The sequence below is a fragment of the Caretta caretta genome, chromosome 24 (assembly GCF_965140235.1).
Source record: "Caretta caretta isolate rCarCar2 chromosome 24, rCarCar1.hap1, whole genome shotgun sequence".
Lineage (NCBI taxonomy): Eukaryota > Metazoa > Chordata > Testudines > Cheloniidae > Caretta > Caretta caretta.
The window spans coordinates 9396638-9420083 of NC_134229.1; the positions used below are offsets into that span (position 1 = coordinate 9396638).

General features: G+C 42.9%; 1 protein-coding gene across 3 annotated transcripts in view; it reads right to left on the reverse strand.

Annotated features, from left to right (window-relative positions):
- LOC125625566 (26S proteasome non-ATPase regulatory subunit 4) overlaps positions 1–23446 on the reverse strand; it is a 69306-nt gene that overhangs the window by 36137 nt on the left and 9723 nt on the right. For 2 of the 3 annotated variants that reach the window (XM_048827801.2, XM_048827798.2), the window contains exons 2-13: positions 15599–15633; positions 14246–14335; positions 10484–10614; positions 9746–9863; positions 8119–8271; positions 6455–6754; positions 5317–5522; positions 4570–4653; positions 3671–3719; positions 3148–3232; positions 2721–2852; positions 1587–1716 (exon numbers count right to left, since the gene is read on the reverse strand). In XM_048827801.2, coding sequence (XP_048683758.1) covers positions 1587–1716; positions 2721–2852; positions 3148–3232; positions 3671–3719; positions 4570–4653; positions 5317–5522; positions 6455–6754; positions 8119–8271; positions 9746–9863; positions 10484–10614; positions 14246–14335; positions 15599–15633 — 1513 coding nt within the window. Of the gene's footprint in view, positions 1–533; positions 615–1586; positions 1717–2720; positions 2853–3147; positions 3233–3670; positions 3720–4569; positions 4654–5316; positions 5523–6454; positions 6755–8118; positions 8272–9745; positions 9864–10483; positions 10615–14245; positions 14336–15598; positions 15634–23446 lie in introns of all 3 variants that reach the window. The other variant, XM_048827797.2, reaches the window with a different exon arrangement.

Consider the following 23446-nt stretch of genomic DNA (forward strand, 5'->3'; position numbering starts at 1 on the left):
TGGGAGGTTAGAGAAAAGTAATTGCCTCTCATGATTGCTTGCAGGGGTCAGGAAGGAACTGCTTTCTCCATGCGTAGTGTTGCCCCATTGGCCAAGTGTATTAATGGATGGGTGCGGGAGGGAAGATGTTTCCCTCCCTTAAAATCAATAAATGTTCACAGGATTCCAGATTTGATGGACCAGCGGGATTAACCCAGCAGGGCAAATCCTATAGATGCTGGGAATATTATGTCATGCAAGGACAACACCAGACCTTGAAGGCACTTATCGTTCCGCCTTCTGGCTTACAGCAGCCTTAGTGCATATGTAACTTGGTGCAAGCACCCACTGTGTTACATGGTATTACATTACATATGACGAATTCCCAATATGCAGAGCACTTATAGCCTCTGAACAGTAAAGGGGCACATGGCAAGTTGGTCAAGTGGTCCTACTAAAAACAGGCTACTAAGTACTTCATCTACAGGCAGATGAAGTCAAAATTCTGTTTAGAACTGAAGAGGTTTCAGGCAAAGCACGATCCTCGCCCTCACCTATTTGAGCAGATGACAGGAGCTGTTCTAGCCAAATCCTTTGGTGGGGTTTCAGATTTGTGAACTTGCACTCCCACTGACCTAAGCAGAAATTAAAGGAGAGACACCCTCAGTGGTGAGTCAAGAAAAAACCTCAGACATGCTGACTTTATTGAAAAGGAGAAGATCTGGTTTAGGATCCCTATAAAGAAGTGTGTCGGAGATGGGCAAATTATAAATTTATAATCCAGTTCTGGCCCACTGGTTTGGACTGGGTTTGTGACATTCTGCAGTCAATGGACTATGATTAATGAGGACAGAATGTTTCTGATCATTTGTGATATGAGAAATGAGCATCAGAGCAGCTGTGTGCTTCCATGACCCAGACTGCCCCCCTCTTACAGCCCCTCCTATTCTCTACCATTCTTACCCCTTTTGCAACAAACAAAAGATTCAAGGGGGTCCTTTCATTGCTTCCTTACAGCTGTCTATGCACATTCATCTCCTAGCAGATGCACTTTTGAAATGCATTTTCTTTTGGCCTCATTTTCAGAGATGTTAAGCACCTATAATTCTACTGGAATCCATGAGAGCTGCAAGAGCTCAACACCTCTGGAAAAAAAAAAATCAAGTAAATTCTGTCGATCCTGCTTGCTACTTGCTCATGTTCTCCTGCATGTCTTTTTTTTTTTTAAGTGACATTTCACCAGATCACCTACTGTAAAAGATTTCAAACGATCAAGTAAAAAACCAAAGCTGCTACAGTTCAAGCAAGGAGCTAGAAGGCCAACAAGACTCACCACCTTACAAAGCAGAGGATGCAACACTGCCTTGGTCTTCAAACACAACACTGCATGTTAATGGTGTTACAATGACCCCTTGCATCTGGTACTGAACCGGTCTGGCATGTGTCGACTGCTCAAAAGACATGTAGTTTGAAAAGCATACCAAAAAACAAACACTCCATGAAAGCAGCAGGCATCTGCCCTGTGACTGATGTGATTGAAAGCAGAGTATCCCAGCCTGCAGACAGCAGTGCCCTCCCACGCACGGTTGTGATTAACGGAGAGGTACCTGTTGGCTGGAGAGTTAAGGCCTCCGCTGCCCAATGAAGAAGTGGACAAGGTTGTTGCTATGGAATCACTGTTAGCTTCGTCTACTGGAGGAGTTCTGGGAAGGAGATCAGGGCGACCAAGATGGGAACCTGTGGGAAGAGCAGAGCAGATAGCAACATAATGAACAGCATCCCCTGGCATCAGCAGCAATAACTAATCATTTGCCAAGTTCTTCTGTAGCCAATGCTGCTTCACGTTACAGAAAGTCATCATGCAGGAAACTACACAACAGAATGGTCCAGTCCAGCACATTTGGTATCCATTCTCAGTGAATCCAGCTCTTTGTGATACAGTCTCTGTACCAACATTTCCACTAACACGCTGGCAGGGCATGATCCATAGGGAAGGAGATCAAAGCTCAGGACATCACTTAGGCCAATTACATAGGACTTACCATACTGGATCGGACCAGAGGTCCAATCAGTCCAGTATTCTGTCTTTATACAAATCAGTACTAGATGCTTCAGAGGATGGGGTAACAACGCTGCTGACATGGGATAATCCACCCAGACCACATTAGGTCTCCTCCTGACCTCTAAGATAGTCTTAAACCCTGAAGGCTGAGGTTTAAAGTCCCTTCCAGAATTTGTTACGATAAGAATATCCAGTTGTAATTCATATAAATGTCCAATCTCTTTTTGCTTCTTGCTAAATTAGTTCTTGATCTCATTCACTTCCTGTAGCAGTGAGTGCTACTGGCAAAGTATATATTATGTGGAAAAAAAGTCTCTTTACTGTTCCACCATTAATGCACCACAATGTTGGCAGGTCCCCAGTGGGCTGAGAGACGTTTCATGAAAGTCTGACAACTCCTCTAGGCCTGCTGAAGACCCCTCAGAATGCCACACCCCTTGAACTACGCAATATATTAATGGCTGCATCCGAGTCCTGGTAGCTGCGATTAGATCTGTGATCCCAGGATAGTGCTCTAGCAAGCTTGCAGACTCGGACAGCGTGTACTGAATGTCCCCACAGTCTCACCAGTGGAGGTCTTGGATCACAAAAATCTGGGCTGAACCAAGCTTCTTTTGCTGTTCTTTTTTTAAAAGGAAAGCAATTCCTGTCATCTGGGTTTTCTAGTATAGGCACCAACCTTGCTCCACATCTGCTTCTGCCGTTACTTGCGCTTTAGTTTCACACGATGAATGGTAAGGGGCTCCGCCTTGACCCGTCCTCCGAGGAATGGTTGTGCCAGACCGGCTCTTTTTAGAAGGAGAAAGTTTTACTTAAAGACAAAAGCAAAGAAAGATCTTACTTAATATCACGTTTTCCAGAAACAAAACCTTACATAGCAACATCCACAACCTTCCCCATTATTTAATGAGAAAGTGTTGCACTCTGAAGAAAGCTGATGGATTAAAGACCCTGCCCTAGGAGTTGTCAGTCACATTCTGCAGGGCAGGAAGATATAACAGTAACCCTGACACAGCACAAGTTTCCTACTGATCAGACGCACCTCCATTCATTCTCTCCCTGACTATGGCAGCCTCCCAGGAACCCACCTGTGAAGAGATACTTACATGGTATTTTCTTGAATGCAATGTTGCACATGAATCGTTGAAACCTTTCTGCATAGAAGCTGGGCCTATGCACAGACACAGTGTCCTAAAAACATCCAAGGGACAAAAGTTACACATGTAACTATAGTTCTAAGACAACATGGATTTCTTTTAGAGTAGGTTTACATTTGGAACAAGTATGGTCACGCTATATTAAAAGCATCTTTATAAATGATGAACAAACAATAAAGTGATTAATAGCTGCTGAAAGCATGAGTCGTATGTGTTATAAAGACATCAGTAGAAGTTGTTATAGATGGTTATAAGCAAGCCACTAACTTGGACTAAATTTATTGCATTTATTAACATCTATCAATAATTTGTTGATCTTTATAAACGTACCTTTACTATAAGGTCTGACCATAGATTCTACTTTAAAATACATATTTCTGCACACACAACTATCTGTTTGATGGGACACCTGGTTTGAAAATACTGCTATCAGGTAATTTAAGAGTCCCAGGATAAAATTCTTGCTACATACCCCATCGTGCACCAATGCTTTCCATGAGTGCTCCAATTTCTTAACGAATCTGAGAAGTGAGATTTGAAAGCAGTGAACAGACCATAGTAATTTTCACATTTAGGCTTTGCAATCACTATTAGTAAGTTACGTTCATTGCTGAAGTTTGGCTTCTTAACATTGACAGATACAACAGAAATGCACCTTTTTCCTAAAGCCAAAGTAATTTACAGACCTAGTTAAAAGAATCTAAAAACATTCAGTAGCAGTTTTATTCTTTTAGGGGGCAATTTTAGGAGGCACTGATGGCAGGGAGAGAACGCCCATTGACTTCTAATGATAAATGTAAAAAAGATCTCAAACTGAAAAAAAAAAAAAGTTAGCTAGAATTTCAAGCTAGCTGGAACTAGGGGTGTGGTAGCACCCCTGGGCTTGAGGTGGTTTCCACCATACACAGGGTTTACAGTTTGGTTCAATGGCTCTTAGCACCCTCACTGTACAAATTGTTCCAGCACCCCTGGCTATGCACCAACTCGACACCAACACTACAAACATCTAAGCAAAGTCATAAAACTATTTTTCATTCCAGACACTATGGCAATTTTAACCTACCACCTATTTTTCTCAGCCACTTCCTGCACACTCCCTTCAGCATAATCACCAAGTCTAAGAAAAACCTGCCCTGTAAGAGCAAGCCTGTACTCTGACACTGAATAAACGAGGGATACAAGGTCCAGAGGAGCATGCGGGGATTTCAGTTTATGAAAAACATCAAGAAAATGGGGCAAGAAAACTACAAAGTCTTCAGTAAACAAGCCAGAGAGTCTCAGACTGTTGCAACCAAACAGGGCCAATTTTATTACTGGAGGTTTATTTTATCCACTACTGTCAACATATAGGTGTCACGTAAAGGCTCTTACCTGTAGGACTGTAGCACATCAATAATACCAATATATAAAAGCAGCCTTTCCCCCTTTGAATTTCGGGCTGGAATGCCTCCCATTCTAGAAAACAAAAACAGGAAGCATGAGATTTGCAGGCTTTACCCTGATCAAAGCAGTTTTCACTCTACACAACTAAGCCTTACATGGGTTAAATGTTAAGCGGATTAACGAGTGGCAACATGCACCTACTGCTGAGCTGACAAACTCTAGAGAAGACAAATCAGAGCTAAATGCTAAGTCAGTAAGTTACCAAAACATAACATGAGTTTATCCCTGTTTTCTGTACATTGTCTATTTTACTGAAACTGTGGGCTGGTTAATTGATAACTGTCCACTTTGAGAAGAATCCAAGAAACCTGGAGTATCTGGTGCTGGCCACTCAGAGACAGGAGCTCAGGTCTGATCCGCTACAGCAATTCCTACGATCCCTGGAGGCGATACTTAATATTTAGCTGTTTGAGTACAGCTTCCAGGTGTGGTACAGACACATTAATCCTCACACATCCCAGTGAGGCAGGCAAGCAGAGGCACAAAGGACTTAAGTGACATGCTCATGATAAGGAACTGAAACCAGAACTCAGGACTCCTGAATCCCAAGCCTCAGGCTCAGCCCTACATCATTGGTACCTAAAATCACACCTTCCTTATCAATCCTTGAATTTTACCGCATCTGCTCTAAGTATGAATTGGCCATGTTAATTTGAACAATCAACCCAGACATACTGGTCGTCAGTCTCTATAGTGCCACCTCGCCGGGCTTCTCCTCGGATAGACTCCATAGCCGTGGAGTAGAGAGCTTTCTGGGTAGCTGGCCTTCGCGTGTCCGACTGGGCCGTCCCATCCATTATCGCACGCTCTCTCTGTGCCTGATCAATGTTATGGACGGCCACAAGCAAACTATAATCCATGATTTTAAAACTCTGCAGAACCTGGACGGAAACAAAGTCAATATGACATCATTTACGTTTTGCAAGCTACATGAATGGTTAAACTATTCCAGTTTTATGCATGCACTGAGTATTTTTGCTTAGTGTTCTGAAAATACCAAGGGGATGGCCTCTATATAAACACTCAGTGATCTTCACCCACAGATATCAATGAGCAGCTTTACAAAGGAAGGTAAAATATCAGTATCTTTCTTCTACAGACAGGGCAACTGGGAAAATGATTTGTGCAGGGCTGCACATCAGATCACTTGCAGGCACAGAACTCAGGTCCTCTGACTCTCCGTCCGGTGTCCTACCTGCTGGACCACACAGCTGCTCTAAAACTAGGACTCCTCCTACTGTAAAAGTAGTAAGACATTATTGGGTGGCAGGGCATAAATTGGACTGCTCAGGGGACGGGGGAGGGGAGACTGCACCGTACCACTCTAGATTACTGATTTGAATTTTACCCAACTTAGAAACATCTGAACATGCAAAAGGAGTTTGTGGTCTGTCCCGTTCCCAGTGGACATCATCACACAAATGCCAACCAATTAGCCCTGTAGCTGGCAGTCATGGCAGAGGTGCCAAAGATTGAATGTATCACGGTAGCTGAGTTCCCTGGGTCAGAATTGAGTTATACAGGGAGGGCAGTGTTTGGAGGGCGTAACTGCACTGCAGCTGCCTGGGCAGTGCCTTTCTGGGGGACAGAGGACTCAATTCTAGCATCTTTCACTTAAAAACTGCACTGCAGAATTATCCAGACTGTAGACACACAAAGAAAAAAAACAAACAAAACAAAAAACAGGGCAAATGCCAGGCCTAAGAAGCTTTAGAGTGACCTTGGGGTACACACATTTCGAAAGGCATGAAGTAATCCACAGAGAAGGGGGGAAAAATTGGTCTCAATTCAGCTCATCTCACCCTTCACTCACCAAACAATCTCTCTGCAGCGTTTTGCACAAGGCATTGTACATATCAGAGTCTAGGAACAGGCCATCGGGGATGTCCTGCATAAAATCCAGGTCTTTGTATGTCGGGAAGACTTTTTCCCGCTCCTTCTGCGATGCTCGACGCTTATAGGTGGAGCCTTTCAAGTCATACTTCAGGTGCATTTTCACAGAGCGGGGCAGCAAGTTGTTCATCACTACGATGCGGATGTTCTTCCCTCCAGCCTGCACGCAGTACAGACCATAGAACTTAGGCAGCAGCGTCCGAGGATTCTGATTCAAGTTCTAAATGTCCAAAGACAGAAGACATAACTTCAGAGTCCAGGTGACTCCCTACATTCAGAGTGGCTAGCTATTTGCTCTTAACCGGTGTATCTGAATCAAAGCAACCTTGTCTGGGATCCAAAGTGATTATCAGCAAAGCAATGAATCAGGGATGGGTGAACTTGGGGCATAGATTGGTAACTCTAGGGTAAGAAATGTTTTCTCTGCAAACCTGAACTCATCAGATGCAGCTTTTGCATAAAGAAGGAATTTGCACCTTCATCCACACAATTATCTGCCAGAGGCGATCTGTGGCAGCCAGCAGGGCAAAGGAGGATTTTTGTGCTTAGTCTTTTAGTTTGCCACTCCCTCCACAAGCTAGGCTCTTGCCAGATCTAATGCTAAGCAGGATAAGGGTGGGTGCATACTGGAATAAGAGATCCCTATAACTCTGGTGGTTGCAGAAACTAGCATTGGTCCAGTTTCCCGGCCTAGTAATATGGGCAAAGTGCTGGTGGTGCCATGGGTAGGTAAGAAGAGGTCTTAACCAATGCATGTATTAAGAATCCCATGGCACTTTTCTAAGCCAGGGACATGAACTCCATTAACCTGTTCAAATTCCCACTCAGGGAGGCAGTTAATAAAGCACTCTGGGACCATCTGCCATCTCTAGTGGGATTAGGTATATATTGTATGTTGGGGTTGGATCTGATTTTGTTCTAGGACTAGCAGGGCCCATTTATCTATTTATGATCACATTTTTAGTCTCTTTAGACAGACACTCAGAGGCCCTGGAATATGGGCATGTTAAATTTAAATAACAAAGTAGCGTTGGTTGGGCAGCACTGATGGAACAAAGAGAATGGCCCAGAAGGGGGGAAAGGAAATAAGGAACTTTGCTAGTCTTTGCATATCATGAGTATGAGCTTCTTGCACAAAACTTGACTGAGCAGACGCACACATTCAACCACACACAATCTAGCAGTGCAAGCCTGAATGCTAGGCAGGTCCCTTTCAGGGAGACGGGCACTCTTCAAAACAACCAAAATGAGAAGGTCTGGTGCAAACCTTCCTGTGCCGGCCCAAAGAGCTCCAGCAGCCTCTATAAGTCACATGCAGGAGGGTGTATCAGTATTAGCCAGCAGAGGCAAAATGCAGTTGACCAACTCAAAGGGCTCAGGTCCAGATTTTCAGAAGTCCTGAGCATCTACCCCTGCAGCAAATGGGAGTGGAGTGTGCTCAGCATCTCTGAAAATACGGCCTTGAAACCAGTTGTAAATCCGCCGCCCCGCATGTGACCTGCCAGTTACGACGATATTCTCAAGTTTATGCTGTCAGAGAAACATCATTACAACCCACGCAGAAAGGTCACCCAAGCAACTTACCATATAGTAACCCGGCAGCAGCTTTTGCAAGAACTCTGCTTCTTTGTGCTGAACTGTTTTAATGATAAACTCGTCATCACTGGATACATAGAAGAGGGAACCACTGGCCCCGGAGTTGGAGAGCTCAATGAGTGGCTCACTGCAGAGCGAGTACTGAAGGGGGGTGGGGTGGGGGGTGGGTTTGAATTAAAAAGCAAAAGCGTAAGATAAACAGGTAACAAAGCACAGGCATCTTTATCGAAGCTTTAGCTAAAGGGTCAACTTGAGTGTCTGAGTACGTGTGTTCTAACCCACGAAAGCTTATGCCCAAATACATTTGTTAGTCGCTAATGTGCCACAAGGATTCCTCGTTAATTTTTTTTTTAGAGATGGCGTCGTTACACATCCGCACAGGCGCCTTTGCAAAGCACTTTGAGCAACCCCAGTGAACAGCAGCATCATATTTTGCCCACAAAAACAGATAAGTATACAATTCAGTATATAGACTGGTTAGTAGTTCATTAAGTTAGATAAACTAGAGATGTTTTATGAGAATAGCAAGTCATGGCACAGCTTTTAGAGTTGGGGAAGCATCCAGCATGACTGTCTCTGGAATCCGTGGCCCTCAGGTTAATGCTTTCTCATGTCCATAACTTTGTGCTAGAACATGTCTTGTTTGGAGAGATTACAGGTAGGCATGGAGATGTAGTTATAAGACTGTGATGTCTCAGCAGCTCTGCTCCCTCCCTCCCTCCCTCCAGGTTTCTCGCAATTAGTAGTAATTTGTATTAGCACAGCACCTAGGAGCTCTAGTCAAAGACGAGGACCCCGCTGGGCTACTGCAGTCGCTTGCTACGTAAAGGAATGGTTTGGTTCCTTCCTGAAACTACTGGCCCATTGACCAGCTACGGGGCAACATATTCTGGCCAACCAAGGGGCCCTATAAGCAAGGATCACACCTCATTTGAATAAAATAGAGGTAAGAACTGCTGCATCCTGCTCCAATACAGTGGCACAATTGCAGAGATTACCTGGCCCAGTGTGCACAACTCCATTTTGATTCTAGTAGCCCGATCTCCACATCAAAGATGGGATCTGCACAATAGAATTCTGTGGGCTGTATTTGGCCCTGTGAATTCTGGGGGCTGCAGGTGCCGCTTTGGCCACCCAAGATTAAAGCAGTGGTTTCAAGGGAGCCTACAGTGGGTCCAGGCTAGGAGAGTCTCATGTGAGGGTGCCGGAGATGCACAATCAGGATGGAATTGGTACAGGACCCAGTATGGACGTTCAGAATACGCTGCTGCGAATCTGACAGTCAGACCAGGCAAGTCTCATTAGCTCCACTCAAGAACATAAGGCAATAATCATCAGAAGGGTCAAGAGATCCCAACAAGGATAAATACTGATCTGCCCACATTGGGGATCAGGCTGATGGCTGTAAGTGCAGACCTGGCCAAGGGCTTTTTCTTGGTAAACTTTAATTAAATAAAGGCAAACCCCAAGAAAGGGGGCGAAGCTGAGACAACATCCATTGGTGTGTGCACAGTGTTAGGAGTGGGACTGGATAGAGGCCATTTATACTGGGGAAGAAGGGAAAAATACTAGTTATCAAGTATGACAAATAAAACTGGCTTCCCCAGTGACTTACCAGATAGTCATCTGGCCGTATTCCAAACAGTTCACGGAAGTAGCGAAATGCTACAGGAGCATACGTTTTAAACCGGAAGTCATTGTAGTGATGAGCTGGGGTCAGGTTACTCCCTTCGCTGTGGGGGAAGGGAACAGATGGTTAGAAATCCACACAGTACTTTTAAAGGCCTCTTTTAAAATAAAGAAGGACCACCCCAAGACAATTTTCTACAACACCTTAAATCAGTGATTCTCAACCTATTTACCATTGTGGGCTGCATCCAATACTACCTGTATGGCCCTGAGGATGTCACATGGGCTGCAGCTCTGTGCTGATTGGGCTGCAAGCGGTGGGCTGCAGGTTGAGAACCACGGCCTTAAATTCTCTTTCATTAACCCTCGCATACCTCAGAGCTCCAGCAGGTATTTTTCTATCATATATAATGCAAGAACAATCATTGTTGAACGCTTGCTCTAATGGAAAGGTTGAGTAATACCTAAAATTAAGGGCTGAGTTGCATTCTGTTGTGTGGTTGCCATATCAACAAGTGCAGAACTAGCCACTATACTATTGTGTGCTTTAGAGACGCCTGTACATGTCTTAAGGAGCTGATTTGGAATCAGTGTTGCTTTCTTCTCTTAACTCCCAAACATAGTAAAGTAACACTACTACCTCATCATAACCCACAGGAAGACCCATCTCAGAGTGGATAACCCTAAGTAAAAGCATTTCACAGAGCAGCAAGCAAGCTCTCACCTTGGGAAGAAAATACTTTCTACTACATAGAAGTCTTGCATGAGAACATCTCGCTCCGGTTTGGTGCTCAGGCTTCCTACTGTGTGGGTGATGCCCAGTTGAATGGCACCTTTCAAGGCCGATGAGGTAGTCTGGAGGGGAAAAGGAAACAGGAAGTCAAACAGAACGGGTTAAATGGATGACTGTCTTAGAACAAAAAATCTGCTCCAATTTAAACTAACATCCTTCCAGCAGGCACTAGATGGTATTTCGTACCCATAAATCCCGGTTTCCTTTCTTTGCTTTTCTCTAGCTGGCTAACTTAGTCTTTGGCTGCTTTCTTTCATGTCAATCTGCTTGATGGGAAACATACAACTTATCACTGTACAGCAAGATCACCACATGAAAGGGATCCTGTTTCCAGAATATTTAAGCTGCTGCCAAACTAAGGTGACAAGAGCCCCATGTTCCACTCATCTGACGCGCAGAGTGTATAAGACTAGCTTCTGCCATATATTAGGGATGGGGTAGCAATACCTCGACATCCCTGACAAAGCCCTAACAATCCTTCCATCTCATTTTATCCCCATTCTGCAGCATTGCTACCCCAGAGGACTTACACTATAGCTACCATCCACATGGCCTTATGAAGACTGGATTTTACCTCCTTCCAAGGTGTTCATTTCCACTCCTTACAACGACCGGAGCGGTGGCTATTGAACAGCAAAGTACTCTCGTTCCTCTAGGAAGCGGATGAGCATGGTATCTCGATCTCCCGAAACCTAGATTTGCATGATCGGGTGGCCTCGGCATAGACTCTGGTCTTCCTCAAGGCAATGTAGAGTCCAAGCATGGAGCTAGCCCTCAAAATAAGCTAACCCCACAGAATGCACACTTGTGGGTTTCAACCATGTATTCTCACCATCTCATCCTATTCCTTTGCTAGGCTTGTAAGCAATAATAAGAGGCTTAGCAGAATTCACTGATTTTTTTATTTTTTTTAAACAATGTTGTCTGTAATAACAATGTTTATTTTTAAGCATTTAAGATTTGTATCTATTTAAATTTTCAGTTGTGCAAAATGATAGGTTTTAAGCACTTCTTCCTATTTTTATCCATTTAAATGTTCACAGTTGTGGTAAATTATTTCAGGGGAAGTCAGACAATTCTTTAATGACAGTAGATGTTGCGGTTCAAAAAGTTAAAGCTTTGCCAGTGTCAAAACACAAACTGTCAACACAGAGAAAGCAAATATCCTTAAAATCAAACTCTAATAAGTTCTCAAGCAGCATTTTCCTTTGCCTAGCTGGACTTTTGACCAGTGATGGAAATGTGTGTGTCAGTTTGTGTGCGCACAGTGAAACTGAGGTTTACCAATAAAAATCGGATCCTTCCAAGCCTAACTAACAGCGGGTCATTATAGTTTTAAAAACAAACCATAGCTTTACTACTGTGGCCTCTGCATAAATTGTCCAAGAACAATGCAGTATTATATTCCTGTGGCAGCTATTTACAAACATAGTCTGCTCATGTCTACAGAACACTGTGATTTTGTCTTAGGCCATTAACATTTGCTGAGATCCAGCTTGTTCTAGGTGGTCATGAATCTTCCAGGATGATGCAGATAAGATCTGTTTGACAACTACTGAAGTTACATGGTCTGTGTCAATTCCCTGCCTATAAGACAAACCTACTGCAAAGGTTGTTAAAACTACGGCGGAACAGGTGCAAGTTGTTTACATACAAGGCAACTGAACCGAAAACAAAATCCTGAGCAGGTGACTCAGTAGGTGGTGTTCTTCTGACAGTCAGTATTGAACCAATACCCCAGCTAGGTACCAAGGGACACCATGCATCTAATAAGACGTCCTGATGACTTGGTTGTGAAAGACAGAATTTAACCTTGATGACTAGGCCAGATTCCAATTTATGCAAGTACGTTTTGGCTTCCCTAGATTTCCCCTCCATTGCTGCTAAAACGAATGCTCTGGCTCTTTCATCTGAGTATCTACAAAATCTTTCAAAGATGAATAAACAGTCTCCATTTATTATCAGTCATGTTTATTACAGTAGCACCTATGAGCCAACCAAGAATGAGGGCCCCATTGTGCTAGGCATTGTACAAACTCAGAAATAAAGAGCTTATTCTCTAAATAGACAAGACACATGCAAGGTGGGAGGAGAAGAAGTAGAACACACAAGCAGAGTGGACAGTGTGATGGCAGCAAACAGGTTAGTTCCATTATTATTATTTTTGGGGGTGGGTTTAGTTAGGAGAGGATCAGTTAATGAAAAGAAAAGGGAAGGGGGTGAGCAGGACAGAGCAGAAGAAGGTAAATGGAGATGGAGTAAGAGACCTGTCCAAGGTCACACAGTAAGTGACAGAACTGAGAACAGAACTCAGTTTTTTCTTGATTCCATCAGGTTTTAGACCACTTCATTGCATCCCTTCACTCTCCTTACTAACCAGCTCCTAGGATGTGCCCATGTGAGATTTATCACCCAGTTTGTCTAGGATGTTGGAACAGAGTTCTCCTAAATACCTTTCCTTCTTGCCTTTTAAAATTAATATAGCTGAAAAATCCATGCAAGCTCAGCCCACTGTTCATACCTAAAAGGTAGTTTCACTTTAAAGATAAAGAAACTGAACACCAGCTTGGCATTGCTGCATTATCTGTGGGTGCAAAGAGCCACAATGAGGTTGCCATTAAGCTGTGTGCATTTTTTTTCCTCATCATAAACTGAGCAGTCAGCTGCCTGTTTACAATTGTTTTAACAAAGGGCAGAGAATAAATTAATCAACATAGTGCCTCAAGGAAAGGAGGGAAACACATAACCACAACAACAACAACTTAAGTAAGGAGAGCCTGTTAGTCATTTCCAGGTAACCCCATTAGGAGCCCCCCGTTACTAGTTTCTGGGGCCCCTGCAAACATATTTAAGTGTCTCATCTAATTCCACTTTGGTTGCTGCTTTCTCCCAGCCAGTTCTGCTACCTCCTTCTCCTCCTCCACTCAGCATGCTGGGATACTGGAGATCTGAACTGAGAACCCCAAGCTTAAACAGTCAAATATAATAAAATTAGAGAGACTAGATTCAACAGAAGTGCTGTTTAAGTTCTCTCCCACACACTCAGTTCCCTTTTTTTCCAGGTAATCTTTAGAAGTGAACCCCGTCACCAAACAGTACGTGGATATTAAAGCATAGCTGGATTAAAGATTTCAAACGAGAAGCTTCCACTTACATGAAGCGAGAGCTGCTGAAAAGCCTCGATCATGCCATTATCCATTTAATCCAGACACGGGAAACCACTCTTGTTGTAAAGCAAGTTGGCACATACTGATGAAGTCCAACGAAAGTTAGTAGCAGTGTCCAAAAATCCCCACATCCATAGGCTGGTTTAAGAAACCAACACACACAATCTGCCTTTTGTAAAGCAAATTCCAGCAAAATCACAATCTGTAGCTGCTATCGTGTCCAGACAGCAGCAAGCGCACTCAGTAAATGAGAAGGGTCCTAGGAAGTGTTGCTAATGAGGGAAGGTTTAAAAAATAATCCTGTCTTTAGGAGGCAATGGCAGAGAAGCTACTCCCAGAGCATAAATTCAGCCCTTCAGCCTGCCAGTCTTTGCTCCCACCGAGATCTTCTTTAATGTTTGTCACGCAAGTTACTCAACCTTTTATGCTAAATAGAATGAGTCAGAAACCTTGATGCTCTGGGCAGCATTAATGTAGTGAATAGGAGAATGAAAACAATCAGATTAATTAGCTGAGATGCACCTACCTTTTTATATGTCGTCTCACCAGTGGAATCTACTCCTCTATGACCTTTTTTTATTGTCTGTGACCCAGGCTGTCCAGAAGAACCAGACATCTAGGAGTATGGGTGAAGACAAGAACCAAGAAGTTTTAAAAAACAAATATCCTAGGTGTATCTCTCCACCCAGAATCAAGAGGCATAACTACAGAGGGTTACAGGGGATCTCTCAGGGGTAAGCCTATGGAGTTGTATAATACATTTCTTTTCAACTTCCACCTTTAATACAAAAATGCAGCTTGCAGAAAACTACAGGTCCCAGCGTGCAAAGCTTGGATCAAGATGGAGCACCACTTCATGGGCTGCTGCTGAATATTAATGTGGAGGGGGACATTATATGGCCTAACTTCATCTTCAAAATAGAGTGACATTAAAGAACCTTGGAGAGATACTAGCTTCCTGGGAATTTCCTGTGTGATGCAGACTTGGAAGCTAAATAAAGGGGTGGAGGGGACTGTCTTCACAAAATGCAAGCTAGAGGAGGAATTTTGGTTCTGTACAAGGAGGGAGTTTTCAGGTTGCTCTTAGAAGCCTTAATTTCCAGCAGACTGGTCCTAAATGACCTTAGGCTGCAATCAGCGTACACCTTCCTTTACTGGTACGACTCATGCCCATGAAGGGTATGGCTATACTGCAATCACACATGACTGCAGCATGAGCAGACGTACTCTAGCTGGCACAGGTATTGGGCTTACACATCTCACGCTCACGTGCGGACTGCCACAACTTCACTGCTCCGGATCAGAGCTAGCTAGATCAAAGCTAGTATGTGTGTTCAGGCTGCAGTCACACCCCGTGACTGCAGTGCAGACAGACACTTCGAAGACCTGAGGCCTTTGAGGAAGTGAGCTAGGTTGGTGGTACAAGTTAATCTAGTTTCTCAGGCAGAGGTGGCAATTTTAGCTGCATCTTGTCTACTACTCTATGACCCCTTGGAAACTTGCCTGGGTCATTGTCTTCTGTGTAAATGGCCATTCTGTTGCTCTATAAACTGTGTTCCTTGGTCAAAATGAGTTGAACTCAGGCTCTGTGGCTTAACATTTATATAGTGTTTTGGTGGAATGGAATCACTTGAAATTCCATGGCAATTAGGATATAAAAATGGACCCAATTCTCTTATGAGGACAAAGGCCCACTGATTTCACAAGTGAATACACCAGTTCATTGCAGCCTTATAATTGCTTGTTCAGCTTTGTCCCCCGCTTTCCCTTTCAGATTCAAGCCATATACAGAGCCCAAAATGCCTCGTTAAATAGAAAGCACCAGTTTATGACAGTGCCCAGGGAACAAAGCACACCATTTTCTCAAGAAGTAACTTACCTCTGAAGTGAATGATTTTTTGAAGGTTGCTGATCCTGTCAAGATAGAAATTTAAGAGACATTTAGCAAAGAAACAGGTTATTATATATTGTGGAAAAAGCCTGACATACTGCTGTGATTTGAATGTTTTAGTGCATCTGAAAAAGCACTGACTCATGTTGAATTTTTTCTCAACTTCTCTTGCTCACAGCACAGGGAAATTTTTTTCAGGCCATAAGGAAATGTCATTCTGCTTACCACACAGCCATCGCAACTTAACTTTGTTTATCTCCCATAGTGTAACTATTTGCTAGTCTGATCTCTCCTGCTCAGCCAGATTCCAATAATTTTTTAGCTATGTATAGAAACTTAGGGCCAAATTCAGACATTGTGTAAGCTGATGCAACTTTATCAAATTCAACTGAGTTACACCAAGACTTAATATGGCTCTAACCAACCATTAATTAAAATCACTACATCAAAGACCCAATTTTCATAGTTCAAGCTTTGTGATGCTGCAGCGTCAGCACTTCCATTACAAACTTATTTCCAGGAGTTTTTAAATCACAACATAAATCCTTTGAGTCGAATGTTAAGATTCAGACGATACTAGGGCTAAATGACAGTGAGGTGATTTACTACTTTTTCCACCTTTTGAGGCCAGGATTCCAGTCCTGTTTCTTGGATATGGGAACAGAAATGGACTATGATCCTGCTCTTTTGTGGATGTTTGTCTAAGCCACAAAACTACCACATGGATTGGCAATAATACTCAGAAACAGCCCAAAACTGTAAAAGCGGAGACGCTGCCCCCACATAAAATGAAGTCATGGGAAAACTTGCATTTCTTCCTTTACCTCTACCTGGGACAAAAAAAAAAACCAAAAAAACTGCAGCACATCCTCCCCAGGTGAGAGCCACAAATACAGTCTGATTAAGGTTTCAGAGTAACAGCCGTGTTAGTCTGTATTCGCAAAAAGAAAAGGAGTACTTGTGGCACCTTAGAGACTAACCAATTTATTTGAGCATGAGCTTTCGTGAAGTGAGCTGTAGCTCACGAAAGCTCATGCTCAAATAAATTGGTTAGTCTCTAAGGTGCCACAAGTACTCCTTTTCTTTTTTAGTCTGATTAAGCTTATTTCTCAACTATGGCAACCTCAGTCATTCAAAACAGGGGCAAAGAAAAATTAAGAAGTGTTATGGTGGTAAGAAAACTGCATTTCAGCAAAGCATACAAAGGCACTTAACAGTCAAACTGACCAATCTTCCGATCCACTTATCAAACAATCAAAGCTCCCATTTCAAGATAGACGAAACAGTGAGCAAATATAATTCTGTGCCAAAAGCTTTTTACTAACCAAAGTGAGAGTATAGCGACCGGCTTTTTTCACCCCTTCTGTTCTCCCCTTAAGGCAAGAAAGGTGTCATGACAGGTTTAATTTTTATGTATAAAGTTCCACACATTCAGGAGCTATTCCCTCCCCCTCCCAGTACATTCTGTGCTCTTCATAAAAATGAGTAACGCACCGCTGTATTCATGTGCACTGACTTGCAAGTAGCTGTGCTACACAAGGCCATAGATCAGTAGCGTACAACCTGTGGTCCATGGACTCCTGGCAGTCCACAGACTACGTCTAAGATTTCCAAAGGGGTCTGCACCTCCATTCAAAAAAAATTTAGGGGTCCGCAAATAGGGTTGAAAACCATTGCCATAGACCAAAGGCAGTCAGCTAGCAGGGCAGCCAATTCTGCACATCAGTTGGAGCCATTTGTCCTGGGACATAGGTCCAAGGGCTCAAGCTTTTGCTGCCACTTGGCCAGCTGAACCTCTGTGGAGTCAAGGAGGCTCTCAGAGTTTCCATGGGCTCGAAGCCGGAGGAGCCCACTAGGCTATCACTGTCCAACAGTCCAAGTTAACAGCTTTTGTTCTCGACCCCCGCCCCCAAACAGGAAATTCTGTCCCTACAGAATAGACTGGATCTGAAAGCAAACAAATTCCCAGTTGGAATCTAGCTTCTATGCATTTCAGTCCTGCTAACAGGAGCCACGCAGCCATAACCATTTTTCAGTATGCTGTTTTAATGAGAAACTGACAGTGCTCCACTCTGTCACCTTGCAGTACAGGTGACTGCTTTGAACAAGGCTTTCCACACTGCCAGTGTCTGGGACACAGTGGTGGAGGAAGCAACTCAGTCATTACAGTGCAGCACCTGTTCAGCAACAATTGTGCCCTATTTTCTTTTCAAGTGAGTATTCTGTAAGTATGTAAATCAGATATTCTTTATAAGTCACACTGAACCAGCAGCACAGCTAGCCCCATCACCTTAGAGATTAGCTATGTTAATAATCATCCATTCGAACCCTTAAGTTCTATGCGGATTGACCTAAAACTATTTATTCAAAAGGGATAAATAATGAGCCTTTTTATACCTGTTCAATCACATCCAAGAAACAATAAGCCAAAAAACAAAAACGCAAATATAAAAAAAATGTACCACTAACTTTTCACTTGTGTAGCACTTCTCAACTGAGGATTCCAAAGTATTTCATATTCGCTTGACCTCTATACCGAGGGCGGCCAAACTTACTGACCCTGCAAGCCGCATATGACAATCTTCAGAAGTTCAAGAACCGGAGCACATCTGCTGGGGTTTGGAGTTCCTGCTGAAGCCCCAAGCCCTGGCAGGTGTGCCCCATGGGGCTGAAGCCCTGACACGCCTCTCCCTGCTGGGCAGAAGTCCCTACCCCACCACCCTGCTGCAAGGCAGGGGTCCTGAGCTCCTCCCACAGTTTGGTAGGTGGAGAATGGGTGGGGAGGGCCCATACCGGGGAGGGGGGAAGAGGAGGAGAAAGGAAGGGGCCCTCTGCCAGCCATACTAACTGTGAAAGAGCCACATGCGGCTTGCAAGCCATGGTTTGACCACCCCTACTCTATACTAATGTGACAGGCACTCTCATTTTACAGAGGTTTAGACTGTAACGTACAGTGATTTGCCTGAAGTCACACAGCAAATCAGTATCAGGACTGAGAACAGAAACCAAGAAACTGGCTCTACACGGCACTGGTGAAGCCTCAGGTGAATACTGTGTCCAGTTCTGGGAGCCACACTTTAGGAAAGATGTGGACAAATTGGAGAGTCCAGAAGAGATCAACAAAAATGATAAAAGGTTTAGAAAATCTGATCTATGATGAAAGTTTAAAAAATTGGGCAAGTTTAGTCTTGAGAAAAGACGATCGAGGGGAAAGACCTGATGACAGTCACCCAGTATATTAAAGGCTGTTATAAAAGGGGACAGTGATCAATTGTTCTCTATGTCCACTGAAGGCAGGACAAGCAGTAATTGGGTTAATCTGAAGCGAGAGATATTTAGATTAGATATTAGGAAAAAAAACATTCTAACTGTAAGGAAAGTTAAGCACTGGAACAGGCTTTCAAGAGAGCTTGTAGAATCCCCACCATGGAACTTTTAAAGAAGAGTTTGACAAACACCTGTCAGGGATGGTCTAGGTTTACTTGGTCCTGCACAGGAGGCTGGACTAGATACCCTCTCAAGGTCCCTTCCAGCCCTACATTTCTATGTATCCCCATTCCTACTTTCCTGGTCCAACTGGATGAGCAACATTGTCTCCCATCATGTAATTCTAGTGAATGCTATCTGGAAATCAGATATACACATGATCTCCAAATCAAGCACCACTGTCTACAAGGAAAGATCACTAGCCAGCACAGGAAAGTTGCTGTAACAAGGATCAGTAACCAACACACACACCCCCTACCATGTGCAAGACAGGAAGCACTCCCTCCCTTTCTCTAGTTCCTTCATTTCCAAATGAATGTGCAATATCCGTTGATTGCGATATATCCAACCATCCTAAATGGGAAGGGTTCTGAGTTACTACAGAGATTCTTTCCCAGATGTCTGGCTAGAGGGACTTGCTCTCATGCTCAGGGTCTAACTGAGCACCCTATTTGGGGTCGAGAAGGAATTTCCCCCCCAGGTCAGATTGGCGGAGACCCTGGTGTTTTTTTGCTTCTCTGCAGCGTGGTGTGGGTCACTTTCTGGTTTGAATTAAGTAAATGGTGGATTGTTTGTAACTTGAAATTTTTAAATCAAGATTTGAGGACTTTAGTAACTCAGCCAGAGGTTACAGCCTATTGCAGGAGTTAGTAGGTGAGGTTCTGTGCGCTGCGATGTGCAGATGGTCAGACCAGATGATCATGATGGTCCCTTCTGGCCTTAAAATCTATGAGATTGGGCAATAGGTTATTTCCCTTTGTCCACAATAAAGATGGTTAATTACACTTGAGCACTAGAATGAACATGCAGCAGGAGTCTGGTTTCCTAAGTAAAGAGGAGATGAATGTAAACAGGCATGTACGATTCCTGTAAATGTTGGGAGTTGCCTGCAAACGCATAAGCTTCCTCAGTTAAAAGCATTACTAATTTTGGCCATAGGGAGGCATCATATACAGAGCCAGGAAATAGTTAAAACTAAAAGACTTTCCATGCGAGGAAGTTAGAGTTATTATTCTCTTTTTTAAAATGACCATTTCTTCTGCAGTATGTGGAGAAATGAAGAGCAACAGCGTTAGCCAACTCCATGAGCGCATTTTCTACAAAACTGAACCTTTAGATAAAGCTTCACTTGTGCCTGGGTGTTTCTAAAAATGTGTTGGAGCTGCTTAAATTCACGAGTGTTTTCTGAAAAAAGAGGTACATATTTTTAAAATCTACCTCAAGCGTTTAATTAAAAACAAGCAGGTGATTGACTGAAGAATTATGGTAACTATTTTCAAAAAAAGAAAAGGAGTACTTGTGGCACCTTAGAGACTTACCAATTTACTTGAGCATAAGCTTTCGTGAGCTACAGCTCTGTGGTTTAATTCCATGCCTGGCCTCTCTTTTGAGGGGACTAGATAAGTGTTAGACATTACCTATGCATTCCCCTCCAAAAAAAAAAAAAAGGAAGGATTATCATATGTTTGTATCTTTTAACATTACACAACCAATTCCCAAGGAGAATTCAGACTGTCCACAGAATTATTTACTGGAAGCTGAATCAGGAGAAGCAAATAGAAGCTGGCTGAAAATAGTACAGGACCACCACAAGTAGCATGATTCTTACAGCGCATCAAATAAATATCAGACTAAAAGCCATACTGAAGCTATTGTGATGCCGTTTTGGTTAAACAGTCCGCGAACTGCTCTGAAAGGAGTATGCAACACAGAAATTCAGGTCAAATTCTCACCTCACTCATTTGTCTAGAGGATAGGTGTGCTAATTTGGGGTGGGCAGGAATCATAGCCACCAGTGTCTATATTTATGGAGCTGTTCAGACAAATTTCAGTTGCATCTCATGTTTTAGATAAAAAATAAAAGTGAAAACGTTACCACATCCAAACACATCATCAAGAGCTACACTCTTCAGGGTATGAAGCATCTTACAAGCTAAGTACCAGGGCCACATCAAACAAGCATGCATTGAAGCTGCTAGAAGCTCTTGTGAGGAAAGACGACATATCTCCATTTCCTCTCCTAATTTCAGGTTTCATCTCAACCCTGCCAGCAGGCAACTGGAGAGGCACATAGAAAAGAGGTTATTATTATTATTATTTTTAAATTTAGGATGGCTTTCAAAGGTTCTGCGGATGAAAGAGAGCTGAGATGTTTTCAGAAAGGCATGGCAAGCAGGTATGAAAGCATAAAATGAACCTGACTAGAATAATCCTGGCACATACATAGCAGTTTAGATATCAGGTGGTAGCTCACACTTTCATATAACATGCACTTAAAAAAAAAGCCATTTAATTAAAATAGCAGCTTCCACTGAGCAAAGTTACAGCACCCATCTACTAAGCCTACAGAATGCTTGATTCTGTATCACTCTTCTTAAAAGCCAAGACAGTTATGTAAAGTGGGCTGTTTGCTGCTAGTTATTGGATAGGAAGAAAACCCATGCTTCTGAAGCACATACTGTATATGAAACTTGTCTACCTCTTTGAGATGATACTGAGCAGCACAAAAAGCTGAAATCTATATGAGGAAAAACAAAGCAAAAAAAATGTGAATTGAAACTTCAACCCTTAAAGAAATGGAAAACTTTTTTGTGGCTAAAGTTACAGGAACAAATTTTAATCAAGACCAAATACAATTTCTGTACTGTAAGAAAGAGGACACCTCTCAAACTGTGTAAAATTTTTTTTTTTAAATGTTGAGTTCTTAACAAGACACCCTCACCCTGTTGCGTTCATTCACAGCAAAACTCTTTTGTAACTCTAGAAGACGAGCATCTAAATATTTCATTTGCTTTTGGTAAAAGGATCTTATGGACACTCCAGGAGCCTGGCTTGAACGAAAAGTCAAACCAACACTGATCATAATAGTTGGAGATGGAAGAGATCTGTTAGATCATTCAGTCCACCCCCAGCCAGAGCAGAATAAAGTCCTCTGAAAGAGGATATAAAAATGTTATTAAAGTTAATGTTTAAAATCAAATTTACACAAGTTAAGAAGGAAGGTACTGTACTTCTGGGGTCAGGCTGTTGGATCATATTAAAGAAGTTCTGTATTAAAATCATAAATGAGTTTGATTTCCCCGTGTTAGTCTGTATTCGCAAAAAGAAAAGGCGTACTTGTGGCACCTTAGCGACTAACCAATTTATTTGAGCATGAGCTTTCGTGAGCTACAGCTCACTTCATCGGATGCATCCGATGAAGTGAGCTGTAGCTCACGAAAGCTCATGCTCAAATAAATTGGTTAGTCTCTAAGGTGCCATAACCAATTTATTTGAGCATGAGCTTTCGTGAGCTACAGCTCACTTCATCGGATGCATCCGATGAAGTAAGCTGTAGCTCACGAAAGCTCATGCTCAAATAGGTTAGTCGCTAAGGTGCCACAAGTACGCCTTTTCTTTTTGATTTCCCCATAGTTTAAATTCCAGGGTATTACTAATTAAGAGGTCTCTTAGTTTTTGGTACTGTTTCTCTCCCTCTATGTGTGAAACTTGCAAGCTGCTAATTGTGTTAGTACATTCTAAGACAGTCTGTTCTCAAAGCAATTTCTTGTGACAACAACTACTCACACAGAGAGAGACTCAAAGCAATACTCTGTAACAACAGAAACAGCACCCAGAGACTCCCCGCCCTTTTGTTGTATTCATCTCGCTTTGTTAACAATTGTGATTAAAATAGAGATAGAGGATGTATGTGGATGGATGCTTGGTGTGGATAATAACTGAATGATCAGGGAAGTGCCAGCCTAAGAATCCAGTGTCCATCGGCTGAAGAAGGCATCAAGTGGAAATAACCAGAGGACCTCCGGAGGGCAGACTGGAATCCACCCAACAGCCTCAAGAATGGAAGAACCAAAGAACAAGATAACATCTGGCAATGGAGCCGTCAGGAACGTGCCATCTGCTGATTGATTCAGCAACAGCATGATGAAGCAATTCCCATAGACTGGCATAGGAAGAAATTCCTATAAAAATGGACTCTAGAAAGTGAGAACTTTGGGGTCTGATTCTGCAAACCAACTTCCAGGATCATCAGATGAGCATCTGACAAGGCCCTGCTCCTGCCTCGTGTCCAGGTCACCTGGCCAGTGGCTTGGCATGAGCAAGTCTAAGGCTGGTAACTATGATAACAACCTTGCAGAACCTGTGTGTGTGTATGTTTGTATGAATGAATGTGTGAATATATATGAAATTGAATGGAATGTTATAGCTATAACTAACTGCTTACTATGATTCTTTCTATATTCACAATAAATGTGGTATTTTGCCTTTTCCCCTTTAATAAGATCCTGCTGGTTTTTATTTTATTGGTATAACAAGGCTTGGGTTATGTATAAACTCTTGATCTTGGCT